This window comes from Hippoglossus stenolepis, chromosome 9 (genome assembly GCF_022539355.2).
Source record: "Hippoglossus stenolepis isolate QCI-W04-F060 chromosome 9, HSTE1.2, whole genome shotgun sequence".
Lineage (NCBI taxonomy): Eukaryota > Metazoa > Chordata > Actinopteri > Pleuronectiformes > Pleuronectidae > Hippoglossus > Hippoglossus stenolepis.
In genome coordinates this window covers 704,845-719,444 of record NC_061491.1, presented here as the reverse complement: position 1 = coordinate 719,444, position 14,600 = coordinate 704,845, and the positions used below count along the sequence as shown (strand labels likewise).

Here is a 14,600-nt window from a genome sequence, read left to right as displayed (position 1 = left end):
TGTGTGTTCACCATACCGTGTATGTGACAGTAACCACATATAGACAAACACTGCCCTCAGCTGATCACTTCTTGTAAAGCATGCTGTCATTCAACCTGACCAACAGGCCATTCTCTGGTGAATGACAATAAACTTCACCCTGATTATGCAAATTAGCCCTTTCATTCCGAGCATTTGTCAGATTATTTTGTCCAATTTTTACTCATACTATGCTTCTTTCATGTGTCCAAGTATCTAGTTGCATTTTGACTTAAAACTTGGACCCATGACCCATGCATTAGGGATATACATTATTGCTATTATTATTTGCAATTGTAAGAAATATATGCAATTGGTTTGATTTCATAAAAACTGTTTTTTAACAGTGTGTGCAATTTTTGTACATCTTAATTTAATTTAAATGGACTATTAAGCCATGGCAGTGGTATGTGCTGAGTGCAATTCTAGTTAATTTTGTAAAGAAATGTAGTTCTAAACCAAGTGAATTAGGTTTCTTTATTGTTGAGCTCCTCGTAATATCATTTCAGTGGTGAAAATGTACATTTAGTGCTGTACTTTACTTGTGTATTACTTTCTCAACTATATTGAACAAACAGATACAGCTACATAACCCTAACCCTAATACAAATCTATAAAAAAACAACACATTGTTAAAGATTAAACCAGTGGTTCACAATCTATTGGGCTCTTAGAAAAACCTCTTTCAAAACAAGTGTATAGTTATGTGCACTTTGATGTGTTTTAGACTTTTAGGTTCATTATTATTATTCATTATTTATTTGTTTACTTTGCCATCTCATCAAGCAACCCAGTCAAATGAATTAGGTGACCGCTGCAGCTGCAGCCATTACTTAATGAATGCAACAACACAAATTCTTCATTTCATCAACCACACTGTGACACAAGTACCCCATAAGAGTTGTATATTTAGTACCAATTACACATTACACTTATTTTATTAACTTCCAACAGCATGTATCACCTGAATATTTTGATCCAGTTTCAGCCATATTAAAGCCACAACCATGACCTTTATGCCAACATGTAACGCAAAGAACTACTTTGGCTTCACATGATTCACAAATGCAATTAGGTTTGATCATTTCACTATAAGAACTCACCACCAAATGTTCAGAACAACCTCTTTATTTTGCCCTTAACAGCATCTCACCTACAAAAATTGTCTGAGGTACACATACATAGATACACAGCCCATTATAACAAACAAGCTGTAGGTAAGCTACATTCACATCATCATTCTCCCACACTTAAATTATTCTGTTGGCTCAGACATGCTTCTTAGTGTTTTGACAAAGATAATTATGATTATATTTTAACCAAAATGTTCTAACTTTTAACCTTTACCACTATTGGACCAAAATAAAAATTTGACACATGAGGGTGTAAGTCAAGAAAAAATTGTTCTGACTGAAATTGTAATTAGGCCAGAGCTGCTTCCAGTCTCGTCAGTTGAATTTGGTTAAGTATGAAGGCATTAATGGACAAGGTTGATATTCACAAATTTCATGAAATGATAAAAATGGAACAAATTTCATGGTGACAGTGTGGTGACATTTTATCAGTCTGCAGTCCAAATTTTAAATAGAAGGATTCACATCATGCTAACCATTGTACAATTACTTTTTTTACAACAGCAAAGTTAGATGTTACATTTCAAAATATCTGACATGGACCTGCACTACTCTCATCACAAAAGTGTTCATTAATAATTACAGAGGGCATGCAGAGTGTTTAATTTAAACTCCAATACTTCTGTATTTTACAGAAGAGGAAATGTTAGACTGAAGGACTAAGTTATTGATAATGAGAAACCACATTGAATGTGTAAATTACAAGGCTGAAAAGGTTGGAGGTTGTTAGGTTAGTAAAAACAAATCCATCTAGTGAAACATTTTATAAACCCATCCATTTACTAATTCCTCTTTGAACATAATCACACTATTACCCTGTTTCCTTATAAACATGCACATCAAGTTTTTTTTCAAACTGTTTGTCAAAGAGTCAAACACAAAACAGAAATGTTAATTTCTCTCACATTGTCCAGTAAGGCATTACCAGCAATTGCATGGATCAGGTAGACATTTCTCTCCTTCACACAGAAGGAGGAACCTGTCACACATGACCAGACAAACTCACTGGTCTTCACTTCTGATTTTCAAACTGATTCAGGACAATGCTTAATTTTACATAAGTAATCGCTAGTTTAACAAGTTCTCACAAACGTTTTTTGTTTGCCACTTTTGTTGTCCCATCTCAACTCTATAATCCCAGAGTACCACATTTGAGTGTTTTTCGAGGACATCAGTTAGCAATCAGGGAAAATCATAGGCTTCAATCCCAGTCCTTCAGATGCAGCCCCACAGGCTACATCCACATCTTCCTTGGTTCTTTTTTCAAACCTAACTGCTGTATCTGTGGCTGAGGCAAGACATCTGGTGGATCCTGTGAGTGGATCAGGACTCTGGTTGGTCTGGACGTTTCATTTCAGAATCATTGCTCTTGTGGTTAGACAGGGGCGGGATGTTGGTCTGTAATGGGGCTGACAGCTCCTGTGGAACAGTCACAGACTTGGATAAACCTTGTGGTTTTCCTGGCTGAAGCTGGGAAACTGGCAGCTCTAGCTTTTCTTGGACGTTTGACTCTGATAAATCAGCTGCTTGTTGAGACCGGTTATGATTCCCTGATGTATCTTGTGGTTGCTTTGACAGGATGCAGGACTCTGATGGATCTGATGGCAGGCAGTGTGAATCCAGTTGCAACTGTCTCTGCAGTTCCTCGGCACTGTGGGCTAACATGATGCTCACCTTCCTCTGGTGAGCCAAGGCCTCATCCTTGTCATTCAGCTAGAGGAGTAAACAACCACCAGTTATTAAGGAGAAAAATGCTTCTCTCTGAGGAAATAATATAGATAATCGATAATCTAATTTTCAGTGACCTCTCACAGGAAGACCATTTAAGAGCATTAGATTATTCCACAAACAAACTTTACTGCAGAACAGCAATGGTGAGTGTACGAGGGTTTAGACCAGAAAGTAAGTCTGAAGTAGGTTCGTTGTTTTTAGTTTGTTGGTTTTAGGTCATGAACAGATACAGAAACATTAATGAATTCAGGATGCTTTACAGTCGGTTCACTTACAGATGAGCACAGAAACAAATGAGTGCTGAGATAACAAGCAGTGCCTGAGTTCAATCCTTTAGTACATTTTTCCAGCAGTGTAGCAGCAGTATTATCTTCATTGATCAAGATTAATGTTTTACCATGTATATTTTGTAGTTTCACGATTCATTTGTCTACCAGCAAAAAGTACCAGAGGAGGCTGAGTACTTTTCTAATTTACTTTTTAGTAACAACAGAAAAGTTACATTAATGTCATGTCAATGTGCTTTTCCCTCATACCCTGTGTTTCCTGTTCTTTCACACCATGCAAGTGTATTTGCTAGTTTCAGATGAAGCAGTTGTCATTTCCCCACCCAGTGCCCACATTGTTTTAATAGCAAATGCACTTGTGTCATTCTAAGCAGTAAGAACCAATGGGCATGTTGGTTAAAATGAGATGAGATGGAAAGCCTTTTTGAACAACAAAAACATGATGTGAAGTGGTGGTGTAGTATTTCAACGTTATTTTAAGTCACACTATCAATATACAATATTATGTATTAAAGTATTATGCAAAAGCACCTACAAGCTACATTTCCTTTATTACTGCCTGACAAATCCAGCAGTACAATGGCAACCAAGCAAGGTGCAAGCTCACCTGCTCTTAAAGATAATAATTACTCAGAGACGTTATTTCTTTAGATATTCTAGTAGTACTATCATGTTTCTTATGCATCCTCGAGATTGATATTGTATATTCCAGTGTGTGTGTATGTGTGTTTGTCTGTGTTTTCTTTAATATGCCCTTCTTTCACAATTGAATAAGTAACTGTTGATAAAACAGTGTCTGTACAGTTAATTGACACCTATAACCAAGCAGATGTAATTCTGATACAAATTAGGTGCTTGTCAGGTTGTTTAACAGTAACTGATTATTTCCAATGCATGAAACAGACCCATATTGGTCCAGTGTACAGTGTGGTGGTAAGTATGGTCTGAACTTCTCTCTCCATTTCTCTATTTTCATTCTGTCACTACTGTCATTATTTCTGTAATAAAGGGCTGTGTGACAATGTGCACCATTATTCCCATTTGTACAAATGATAATGGCAAGGGAATAAAAACATATATCATTGCAGAGTGAAACTTTGCGGTCACTTTGCCAAGACTAACAGATGAAGGTGAAGCAGATGCAGATGCAGAGGAAGTTGTCCTCTTTACCTAGCCGTCTGTTGACAAGCCTACCCCTCTCTGTGATGTGATGACTATTTTGTATACCTGCCTTAATGTGGAGACATTCAGAAAAGGCAGAAACAGCTTGTTTGAAATGTTTTAGGAACTAGTTACTTAAAAGTAGTAAATTACCAGTCTTTGTGCTGTGATCTGTAGATAACAGGCCTATAGATTCCAAAGGAGATACTAACCAATTCCAGCAGTCTGTAGAGAGTCTCTAAAAGACCATCGGGTGTCTTCAACTCCAAACTGGAAGGTAGCAGTCCTCTCAACCTCTGGCTTACACTGATTAAAGGACTACTGTTAACACCTGGGAGGAAATAAATGGTTACAATAAATAGAAAATATGTGGTACTCAAATCAACAATTATATATGGCTTAATGGGGAAAACAGAGACATTGTAAAAATAAAAATGGGATTGACAGAGAATATGTATAATCTCTATCCCTATCTAGTTCATCTTTGCTCATTTTAGAGACCTACTTCTATTTGAGGGCTGGATAAAAATTCTAATGAATTCAAAAATTGTTTTTAACAACAACTTTAAAGGTTGTTGACTCATGATTGACTCATGATTGCTTGAGAGCGTGCATTGACAGGAACTTGCCACGGCAGCGCCATTCCTTGATTGCTACTGCACAGACTCGGGCTCCAAATGTGTAAGATGGCAGCGAAAATACATTGTATTTTATAGGTTCAGTGTGTAGGATTTAGTGACATCTAGTGGTGAAGTTTCATGTTGCTGCTGAATGCCCCTCACCTCACCCTCCCCTTCCAAACATGAAAGAGAACCTGTGGTAGCCTTCAGTTGTTATAAAAACTCAAAGGTGTTTAGTTTGTCCAGTTTGTACTACTGTAAAAAACATGGCGGCCTCCATAGAGAGGACCCACTCCCGATGTAAATATAAAGTATTTAAATATAAAAGGATCATTCTAGGATTAACAAAACAGCAATTCGTACAATTTAGATGATTACTTACTAGTGAAAACATCACTAGCATTATTTTATATTCACTTTCTGCCCATAGATCCCTTTCACCTTAATCTTACACTATGAACCTTTAACTACATTTCTGGGAAGTGGGAGGAAGTGCAAACATGTTGCCCATTTTTAAATATAGTTTATGGGTATTGATAATGGATGGATAGAGTTCAAAGTATCATGTATTATGTCTGTGATTGAATTGCACTTTTGTACCTATCTTTTTCTTCTAACTCTTAAATAGTTTCAAGTTTTACCATGTGCCATGCCAAACCTAAACATACTGTAAACCATGCTATACCATTCTATACCATAATATGTGCATCATATTGATTAATTTCCACAGTTCACTGTCCAGTTTTAACCCATGCAATGCGCTGCACTTGGCAGACTTGCCTGCAGCTTTTAAGTGTTGGGATTTCAGGATGTTTGTCTCAGCCATAAGCAGGAAACAGTCACTCCGTTTCCTCAGCTGCTGTTCGAAGGCGATGCGAAAAGCATCTGCAACCATCAATGCCTCCTCTCTCCTTGAACGTTGAGTATCAAGCTGGAGAACACAAGCATGCGTGCGCACACACACACACACACACACACACACACAGTTTCTAATTCTAACAACCCTTCTTTTAAATTTAGAAAGATAAATTATTTAAAAAATTGGTCAAATCTGCCCCCAGACAGCGGTTTGAGAGCTTTGAAGATAAAACATGCTGGTCTGAAGGTCAGGGGTCACAATAAAAGAATTGGCTCTTATAGAATATCTATCAGACTATCTTTTGAATTCTCCTTTAGAATTTGAGCTATGATGCCATATTTGCTCTGCAGTCATTCACGACCACTGCCCACATTGAAAAATGTTACATTTGTTTCAGCACTGGTTGTCAGGAAGTAGCATTGAAACCTTGTAATGACAGAACTCTTTTATTACACCTGTGTTATCTGCAATGTGTTTCCTATTTGTTCTGCTACAAGGAACTGTGACAGTGTTTCAGGTTTCACACGCCCCTCCTTGAATACCTGGACACCATCAGGTGAAATTTCACCTGATCACCATCAGCTGATCTCTGCCTGAGGGAAGTTGCTGCTGCTAAGCCTTTGTTGATGAGTTCATGTTTTGTTGCACAGATCATGTTTATTTGTATTTAGCTTGATAGGTTGACTGACTTTTAGTTTACTGAAATTTGTTATTTTAGCCTTGGAGACCCTGATGTTATTTTTAGCTTCACTTATACAGTATGTGAGCCATTCATTACTTATTCTTTTGACATTTGTTAATTGACAAATACCAATCCTTGCTACATTAGTAGGGTGTCACGGTCACTGCTTTTTGTCCTGGTTACCATTGTGTTTTGGTTGAAGTTTTAATGAATACTTTAGAAGTTATATACCTCCTGTTGCAGCTGAATTAGTTGCTTCCTGCTGATAGCAGCAGTGCGACTGCATGGACAAGCTTCCACAACTCCAAGACACCGGCAGGCCCCCAAGACTGCCAGCTAGAAAAATGAAAAAAAAGTGAGAGAAAACCAAGACTATGGTTCTGCTCCTCCATTCTGGTTTTACTGGAATGTCAACTGCGAGTCATGCAAGGCTGTTTTGTGAGCCGAGACCATAAGCTTCATAAGCTTGATGTGACACCTGTGTTATTACCAACAAAATGTGCTTAGTGGTTTGGACATTACACAGTGTGTGAAGTAACTGACCTGAATGTGGAGCCTTGTTACTGATATTTGACTATAAATATCATATCTGTGTGTGTGTGTGTGTGTGTGTGTGTGTGTGTGTGTGTGTGTGCAATGTTGATTGGTGCTCTCTCACCTCCAAAACACTTGCGTCTCTCTCTAAGCTGTACTGAGGTTTGGTTTCTTGATAGGTTCTCTGCTCCCTCACATTCAACATCGACAGAAGCTCCAAGCTCTGCCGACTTAGAACTGTAAACACAAACACATAATGTTCATGATGATAACATAATAAATGCCATGTGCTGGGACCACGAGATGTATGTGTAAGTATGGAAATGTGTTTTTGAGTTGGAGTTAGGAGCTGCATTATATGTAGTAACTTGACTCTCCAGACAGATCCACTTCACTACACAAATGGAAATGATCTCTGCAGACATGTATGGGTCACCTCAAAATCATTCTACATTATTCAGCATTTACCAGAATTTGCTGCTCGGAGCTCCTGGATCTCATTCTCTCTTTCCTGCAGGTTGTCAGTCAGAGCCTTGTTCTCACTCAAAATTCTGATTAGGACAACAACAACAATAATGTTACAATGCAAACAGTGAAAATACCAAACACAGACATGAGAGTGTGATAAGAAAGTCAAACCCATTGTATTTCTGCTCCCAGGATTGTTCAAACTTCTTCATTTGGACCTGGCCGAAGCTGAGCTCCCACTGCAGACTGTTAACCTCCTGTAGGAGATCACGATTGGTATATTTTAGTTACTTTTAGATAGATAGATAGATAGATAGATAGATATCTCCTCACCACTATGCCGATGGAGGGGTGGGTGAAGTGTCCACAAAACACTTTTGGTGTCTCAGGGGTAAACAGCATTGCAGCCAAATCCAATTGAGCGGGTGTGCGTTCGCATCGCTATGTCCGCTAGCATCGCTACTTCCGGTAGTGGACTTTTAGGCTTAAAACATGGTATAAATGATGCCGTTTCTAGTCAAATATGAATATCTGGGCATCGCACGAGCAGTATGGAGGCATGTTGTGTTTCTTTCTGTTGTTTTATTACGTCTGAAGAAGTAGTCCCTTTGGCTGCAACACTGTTTACCCCTAAGACTCCAGAAGTTTTTTGTGGACTCAAAAACTTCACCCACACCTCCATCTGCATACTGCTGAGTAGATAATGAGTGAATTAAAATTTTTCAATGAACTATCCCTTTAATGTAATGTCCCACAACTATTTATGACAACATTTTATGGCCTTTTACACCATCTGTCATTGTCCTCCTAACGTCAAACTGTGTGATAACACTCATAATCGTTCGCTGAAAGAAAACGCACTTCTGCAGTTTTGGTTAATTAAGAGTTATTTGCAAATTTGAAGTCCCATTTGACAAAAGTCCAGGTTTTTATCAGAACATCAAATATAGCTGGTGCCATGTACAAACAGCAAGGCATTGGACTCAGTTCTAGACTTGAACTAATCCATGGTGAGAGCAAATTAGTATTGAAGGGCCCTAAGGACTTATTGGTTATGCAGATGCTGTTCCAAGCAACACAAGACAGAAACTTGATCTTCTGCACCAAGGAGCACACTGTTACACTATTAGTTTTCTATTAGTAAAATTGTGATGTTATCTAAATGGAGAACATGGTACTGTGTAAAGAGAGACAACTGAGAGGGTTGAAAGAGACAAAAATATTCCTGAGCAAAATCTAAGTAAAATATTAGTAATCAATTCAATTAAATTGTATTGTATAGCACTAACACACAATATAAATTATCTCAAGGCAATTAACATAGTAAGGTCGAATCCTTACAAATTTGTAAAGAAACCCAACAGTTTCCACAACTTGCAAGCATGAAAACCTGAAGTTACACCATCAAAATGTGGTAAAAGAATGCCAGGAATTGAATGAATAAGTAGAATTACTTGGGTAACAAAACCTGGTATTAAACAGCCCTCACCCCAAATGCATACACACACACACACACACATACACACACACTGCCCTCTGCCCTCTGCTGGTAGTACATATTACATAAAACCCTTATAATTTAGCATTGAAAACAATTAAAGGAGAGAATCTGATTAGAGGAGTTGAAAAGGGTCCATTCTTCAACAAGGAAATTTGATCCATCTGACTACCAAATTTCACATTCAATCAGTCAGAATGTGTCAGACAGAGGAACAGAGATCTCTCTTTATGGCACCACTTCTCAGCGCCCCACAGTTTGTCTATGATAAACAGGCAAAGATCAGCTGGTTCCTGAGTGTTGAGCTGAAACCGGCTGTAGAATGTTTAAGCAAACAGACCAAGCCCTTGTTTGAGGAGCATGCACTTTTGTGAGCAACAGGAAAGCAGTTACCTTCTCCAGAGCCTTGGCCCTCTCATCACTTTTCTGCAGTAGACTTTTAGTGTGACTTGTGGCTTTGTCAAGAATGGCCTGTGTGAAGAAGAGTAATTTTTACCCATTGGCTTAATAAAATAAAGACTCTACAGGCATTTATTTGCTGTGAACGAATCGGGCCCAGTCTACATCCAGGACATGGTTAAACCTTACACCCAAGCCAGTCCACTCCGCTCTGCATCGGCCAATCGGATTGCGGCTCCTTCACTGCGAGGGACAGCTAGCCACTCAACAAAATCATGTGCTCCCCATTGACATCAGGACAGCAGAAAGTCTACACATCTTCTGCTGCAAGCTAAAGACACATCTCTTCCGACTATGCCTTTAAGAAGATGAGGTCTAATAAGCATCGTCAATTCTGGTGTATTTAAAAAAAATATATTAAATATAAATACAAATTAAGTTTAGTTGCTCTTATGTTGCACTTACAAGTAACACTTATAGTTTGGCTTTTTTGAAGACTAATTGTACTTACATGACTCTTGCTGTTCTGGGTTTGTACCCTCATGCACTTATTGTAAGTCGCTTTGGATAAAAGCATCAGCTGTATGATATGTAATGTAATGTAATGCTCCAGGAACATTTGTTACAGTGACCAGCTGTTTAAAAAAATTCCCTGTCTGATAAAAATAAATTACATCTTCAGTAGAAACCGGTGGGTTTGGGGAAGCTTCAGAAAGGATAGAGGGGACAGAGAGTAGTGAGAGACACACTGCTGGTTTTGGTATTTTAATAATTATTTATTAATTAAGTAATTGCTTTTTTCTAAATAATTTAGGTCAGGATTACTTAAGACCACAAATGGGAAGGGGTCCTGTTATTAAAACAAAGACCTTATTTTCAAAGATTTTGCCACTACTTACATCAAAATCTTTTACTCACAAGTGTTATTATATTAGCAGTATTTTTATTTTTGCATTTTGTCTTTTTGTCCTTTAACAGGTGACAGCATAAAACACAAGAACAGGTTCAGTTTGAGGGAGATTACCTGTGGTAAAATAACATGGTCAAAAAATCCAGCAGAACAAAAGATCTCTGGAACAACATGAGAAAATGAGGCCTGCTAAGCAGCATTTATGATGGATATCTATGTACTGGTGCTCTTTCTTCTAAATTACAGAACAGTGAGGTGTAATAAGATGAAGTACTTGAGTATGTGCTGTTTTACCTTTCCCTGTAATATCTTGAGAGCTTGATATTTGCCTTCCAGGTAACGATGTGCCACCTCCAGCTCACAGCACAAGACATCTATCACCTGTCAACACAGCAGGACCATCAGTTACAGTTTGGTGTCATGGAGTCAAGTGGACAAAGATAACTGTAGTTTTTCCTGTTTTTCTTCCCTTTTCCTACCTCACTTGCTTCATGTAGTCTGTCTGTCAGCTCAGCTTTGGACATGTCATCAAGGGAGCCTATTGATTTACAGAAAATATACTCAGAAAATGCCTTCTAGCAGAGTGTGTGTGTGTGTGTGTGTGTGTGTGTGTGTGTGTGTGTGTGTGTGTGTGTGTGTGTGTGTGTGTGTGTGTGTGTGTGTGTGTGTGTGTTTTTGTAGCTTTGTGTTTGTAAGAATCACCTAGACCTAGAGCTTTACATATTTAGAGCAATGACACATTTGCTAAGTGACGGCTTCAAAAACGCTTATGGATTTATCAATTGACTTTGTGGTTAAATGTGCTGTAGGAATAAACTAAGTTGCTCACTTGATTGGAAAATCAGCATATGCCACCTCCGTTATCGTACATGTTGTCTGTTGTGATGGTCCCGCACTGGAGTGCCCACCACTGCACCAAAAGTTCAAATGAATTGAACCACTGTGAGCAACAGCTAAGCTGCTCTATCACGAAGATTTTGATTTAAAACTGATCCAGTGGTGTACTGTGCTCCAGCATAACCAGACCAGAACCAACAAAGAGATCTCATGCCAGATCTCATTAGATTGTGTTGCTGGAACAGACACAGAGACATACATCCAACAAAACTAAGTTTCTCCTGATTTGTCAGTGTAATTCTTTTTTGCTGTAATAATGTTGGGAAGATATGAGGCTTGTGAAAAATAGGTCCAATATTTACTCTTCCTCTCTTTGTCTTTGCTCGTAGAGTCTCAGGGAACTGGACTGATAACCTTCCCTCTCTGCCAACATGCAGCCACACTTATCCAGTCTGAATGACATTCCAATGTCCTTGCTGTATATCCTGGGGAGGTGGATCCATGAGTTAATGTCTGGTTCACTCCTGGCGAACACCTTGATGTCATCTATGTATAGCAAGTGCAGCTGATGGTTACTCCCCTTCGGAATCTGTGTCCATATCCACTCTGTAATGATCAGGCCTATGCAAAACAGCAGCAGGGACAGTGCATCACCTTGTTATATGCGCCACATGAGAGTGACTTGGTGACATGGTTACCACTGATGTTTTCTTCATTGAGTTCTTGATTAAAGCTATCAATTATATGTTAGCCTTGTGTGGTGATATGGCTCGTCTTGGTGATTGCTCCGTCGGCCAGTAACTTTGACCCTCTGGTATTGTTTCTAATGCCCCTGTGAGCTTTGCTCATGAATCGACTCATGGGTGACGTGTCTCCTCAACTTAGCTGCTATAGGCCTGAGAGGAGCAGCTTAGCAGCTCACACATTTGTGCTGCAAGCCAATCATGGTGCACTGTTAGCTTTCTCAACCAGAGCCTATTTGGTCCAGCTTTTCATTCCTGAAACCCACTGTCTGCCATTGTGATGTCCACTGGCACTTGCACTGGGCAGTTCCTGCTCTGCTTGTGGGTGTATCTCTTCAGCACACAAACAGACACACATATACACACACACATATGTCATTCTTACCACAGTGTGGCACCCTCCAGTCAGATCCCTGATGTGTCTTTGCAGTCTTCATTCCAGTAATCCAAGCTGTCTCTCCTGCCTGGCTACTGCGCCGGAGCAGCTCTGCTTGGGGCAGCAGGGTTTCTGAGAGAGCAGCAAAACTTTGGTTCTTCTTACTTGTGGAGCTGGATGATGCTCTGACACCCAATCCATCACCCAGGTCTCCATCCACCATGTCATCCTCCAGGTTGAAGGCCTTACTGACCTCCATTTGAACCAGGTCAAACCTAACCTGGATTTGCTAAACCTGCAAAACTATATATATATATTTGTTCAAATATCAGGGGTTGATTCAAAACACACAAAAACATATTTAAACCTAACCCATGATATGACTTATAAAGCCCACCCAGGACTATCTGTAAAACAGTGTTATTTGTATTAATTACATGATTTGTCTCTTTTTGTTATATTTTAAGCATCCTTTGCATGTGGAAATATCAAAATTGCTCACAGCACACACAAATCAAACCATCCTTTCCATTTTTAGCTTCCAGTTCACATTTGGAAAAATCTCATTGCTGAGTACTGAAATTATTCCAAATATTTAAAAAGTGGGAACCAAGCTAGTTCTGCATTTAACATTTAATTTTGGTTACTTTATCTGTACGCGGTATCTTATGGGTAAATGTACTCAGTACCTACTACAAGACCTAAAAATGATTGCCATGGTCAGGGTTGCTGCTAATAACTGGGCCACGATTTTTGTGTTACGTTTACCAGAGCTGAAGGATTTTTACTATCATGTTGCAAAAGATGAACATTTTGTTAAAATACGTGGGTGGTTTGCAAATACAGAAATTGCTCATAGATGTAATGATATTGTACCACTATGTTTCCTGCCCACTCATTGTGTGTGAATCCTCATGCGGCAGCCTCATCGTCTCTGTTGTTTCATCATGTTAATGATAAATGTGGTATACTTGAAAATATTTGTGAAAACTTTTACTAAGTGTAAAATTATGAGGCTCAGCTTTCTGACTGTGTGTCAATCTGATAGACTCTATCATGTACTTAAAATTGAGTACATAATCTGGTTAGTCACTATCCAGGGGGTCGGCGGTTCGATCCCAGTCTCCCCCATTCCGCGTGCCTATGTGACCTTGGGCAAGATACTGAGTCCCAAATTGCCCCTGATGTCTGTGCGAGTGTGTGATGCGTGTATGACAGAGAGATGCACAGTATAAAGTTGTGTGAATGGGAGAATGGCAAACACTGTACTGTAAAGTGCTTTGAGTGGTCATGAAGACTAGATAAGTGCTATATAAATACAGACCATTTACCACTCAGTAAGAGTGGTATGTAGCCTACTACGCATTGTGTTATGCCAGTCTTTCTCATTCATTTGGCTTGTGAATCCTCAAACATGTCTACTTTAAGCCACCTGCTTCAATTCATGAGTAAAAGATATGTAGCCTATTCATTTGACTAAATACATTTTCCCAAGCAAACTGTAAAGCAAAACAAATATCAAGGTTTTCTAAGTGTGAAACGTGGCACCAATCATATTCGAAACTGTTTCGCATTGAATACTAAAGTGATCATGTTGAATAATCCAACAGTATCACCGCTCTGTATCTCCGTGTGTAGATCTCACATTTGTTTTCAGGTGGTATCATCCCTACTGGCTGTTGCTGCATATTTATAAAAACACACAAAAACAAAACCTGAACTATACAGTTTGTTACACAAACAACTTGTGGATTCCAATATGAAGTAGAATGGACCTTAACATTAGCGATCCTTTGGTTTTCATTGAATGAGTCTAATTCCTCTTACCTGTAACTTTAAAGCAATAAACGTTATGTTCCACGGTGCGGTAAAGTTTCCAGCGACGCGCAGACTAAAATGAAGTTAAGTAACTAAATGTTAACTGCGAAGTCGGAGCAACGACTATTTTACATTCCAGCATTACGACATCCACTGCTCTCACTTCACCGACCGCAGTCAGGTTCAACTCAGATCGACATCTAGAGCTACTTCCGGTCGTTACCTTCAAAATAAACAAGTTTGAAGGAATCTATCCATCAATCCATCTTCACAAAAATCATATTTAACATATGAAAGGAAGTAGTGTATGGTGAAAAACTTTTCAGAATTAAGAAGAAAGAAATACAAATTTTAATCAATAAAAATCCGTATTTGTTAATTGTACATCATGTGGATGTTTATTTAAGTAATAGTGTGTTAGTAATAAGTATTTACAGAAGCATTATCCAATCATTTAAGTATTTATATAAAAAACATTTCATTAATTTAGTTTAAGTTGAAAGCACTTTATGGATTTACAACTGTG

At 38.7% G+C, this 14,600-nt stretch overlaps 2 protein-coding genes across 3 annotated transcripts in view; both read right to left on the bottom strand.

The window, feature by feature from the left end:
* The window catches only part of zfr (zinc finger RNA binding protein), a 1,162,720-nt gene that overhangs the window by 459,497 nt on the left and 688,623 nt on the right, over positions 1-14,600 (bottom strand). The window lies entirely within an intron of this gene.
* On the bottom strand, positions 482-14,265 carry ccdc125 (coiled-coil domain containing 125). The gene is made up of 12 exons (XM_035166981.2): positions 14,084-14,265; positions 12,266-12,559; positions 10,780-10,838; positions 10,595-10,681; positions 9,385-9,462; positions 7,665-7,750; positions 7,494-7,576; positions 7,150-7,262; positions 6,723-6,827; positions 5,731-5,881; positions 4,543-4,661; positions 482-2,864 (listed from the first exon to the last, which is right to left on the bottom strand). Exons 2-12 carry the CDS (start codon positions 12,513-12,515, stop codon positions 2,475-2,477), a joined length of 1,521 nt encoding a protein of 506 aa, XP_035022872.1. The 5' UTR covers positions 12,516-12,559; positions 14,084-14,265; the 3' UTR covers positions 482-2,474.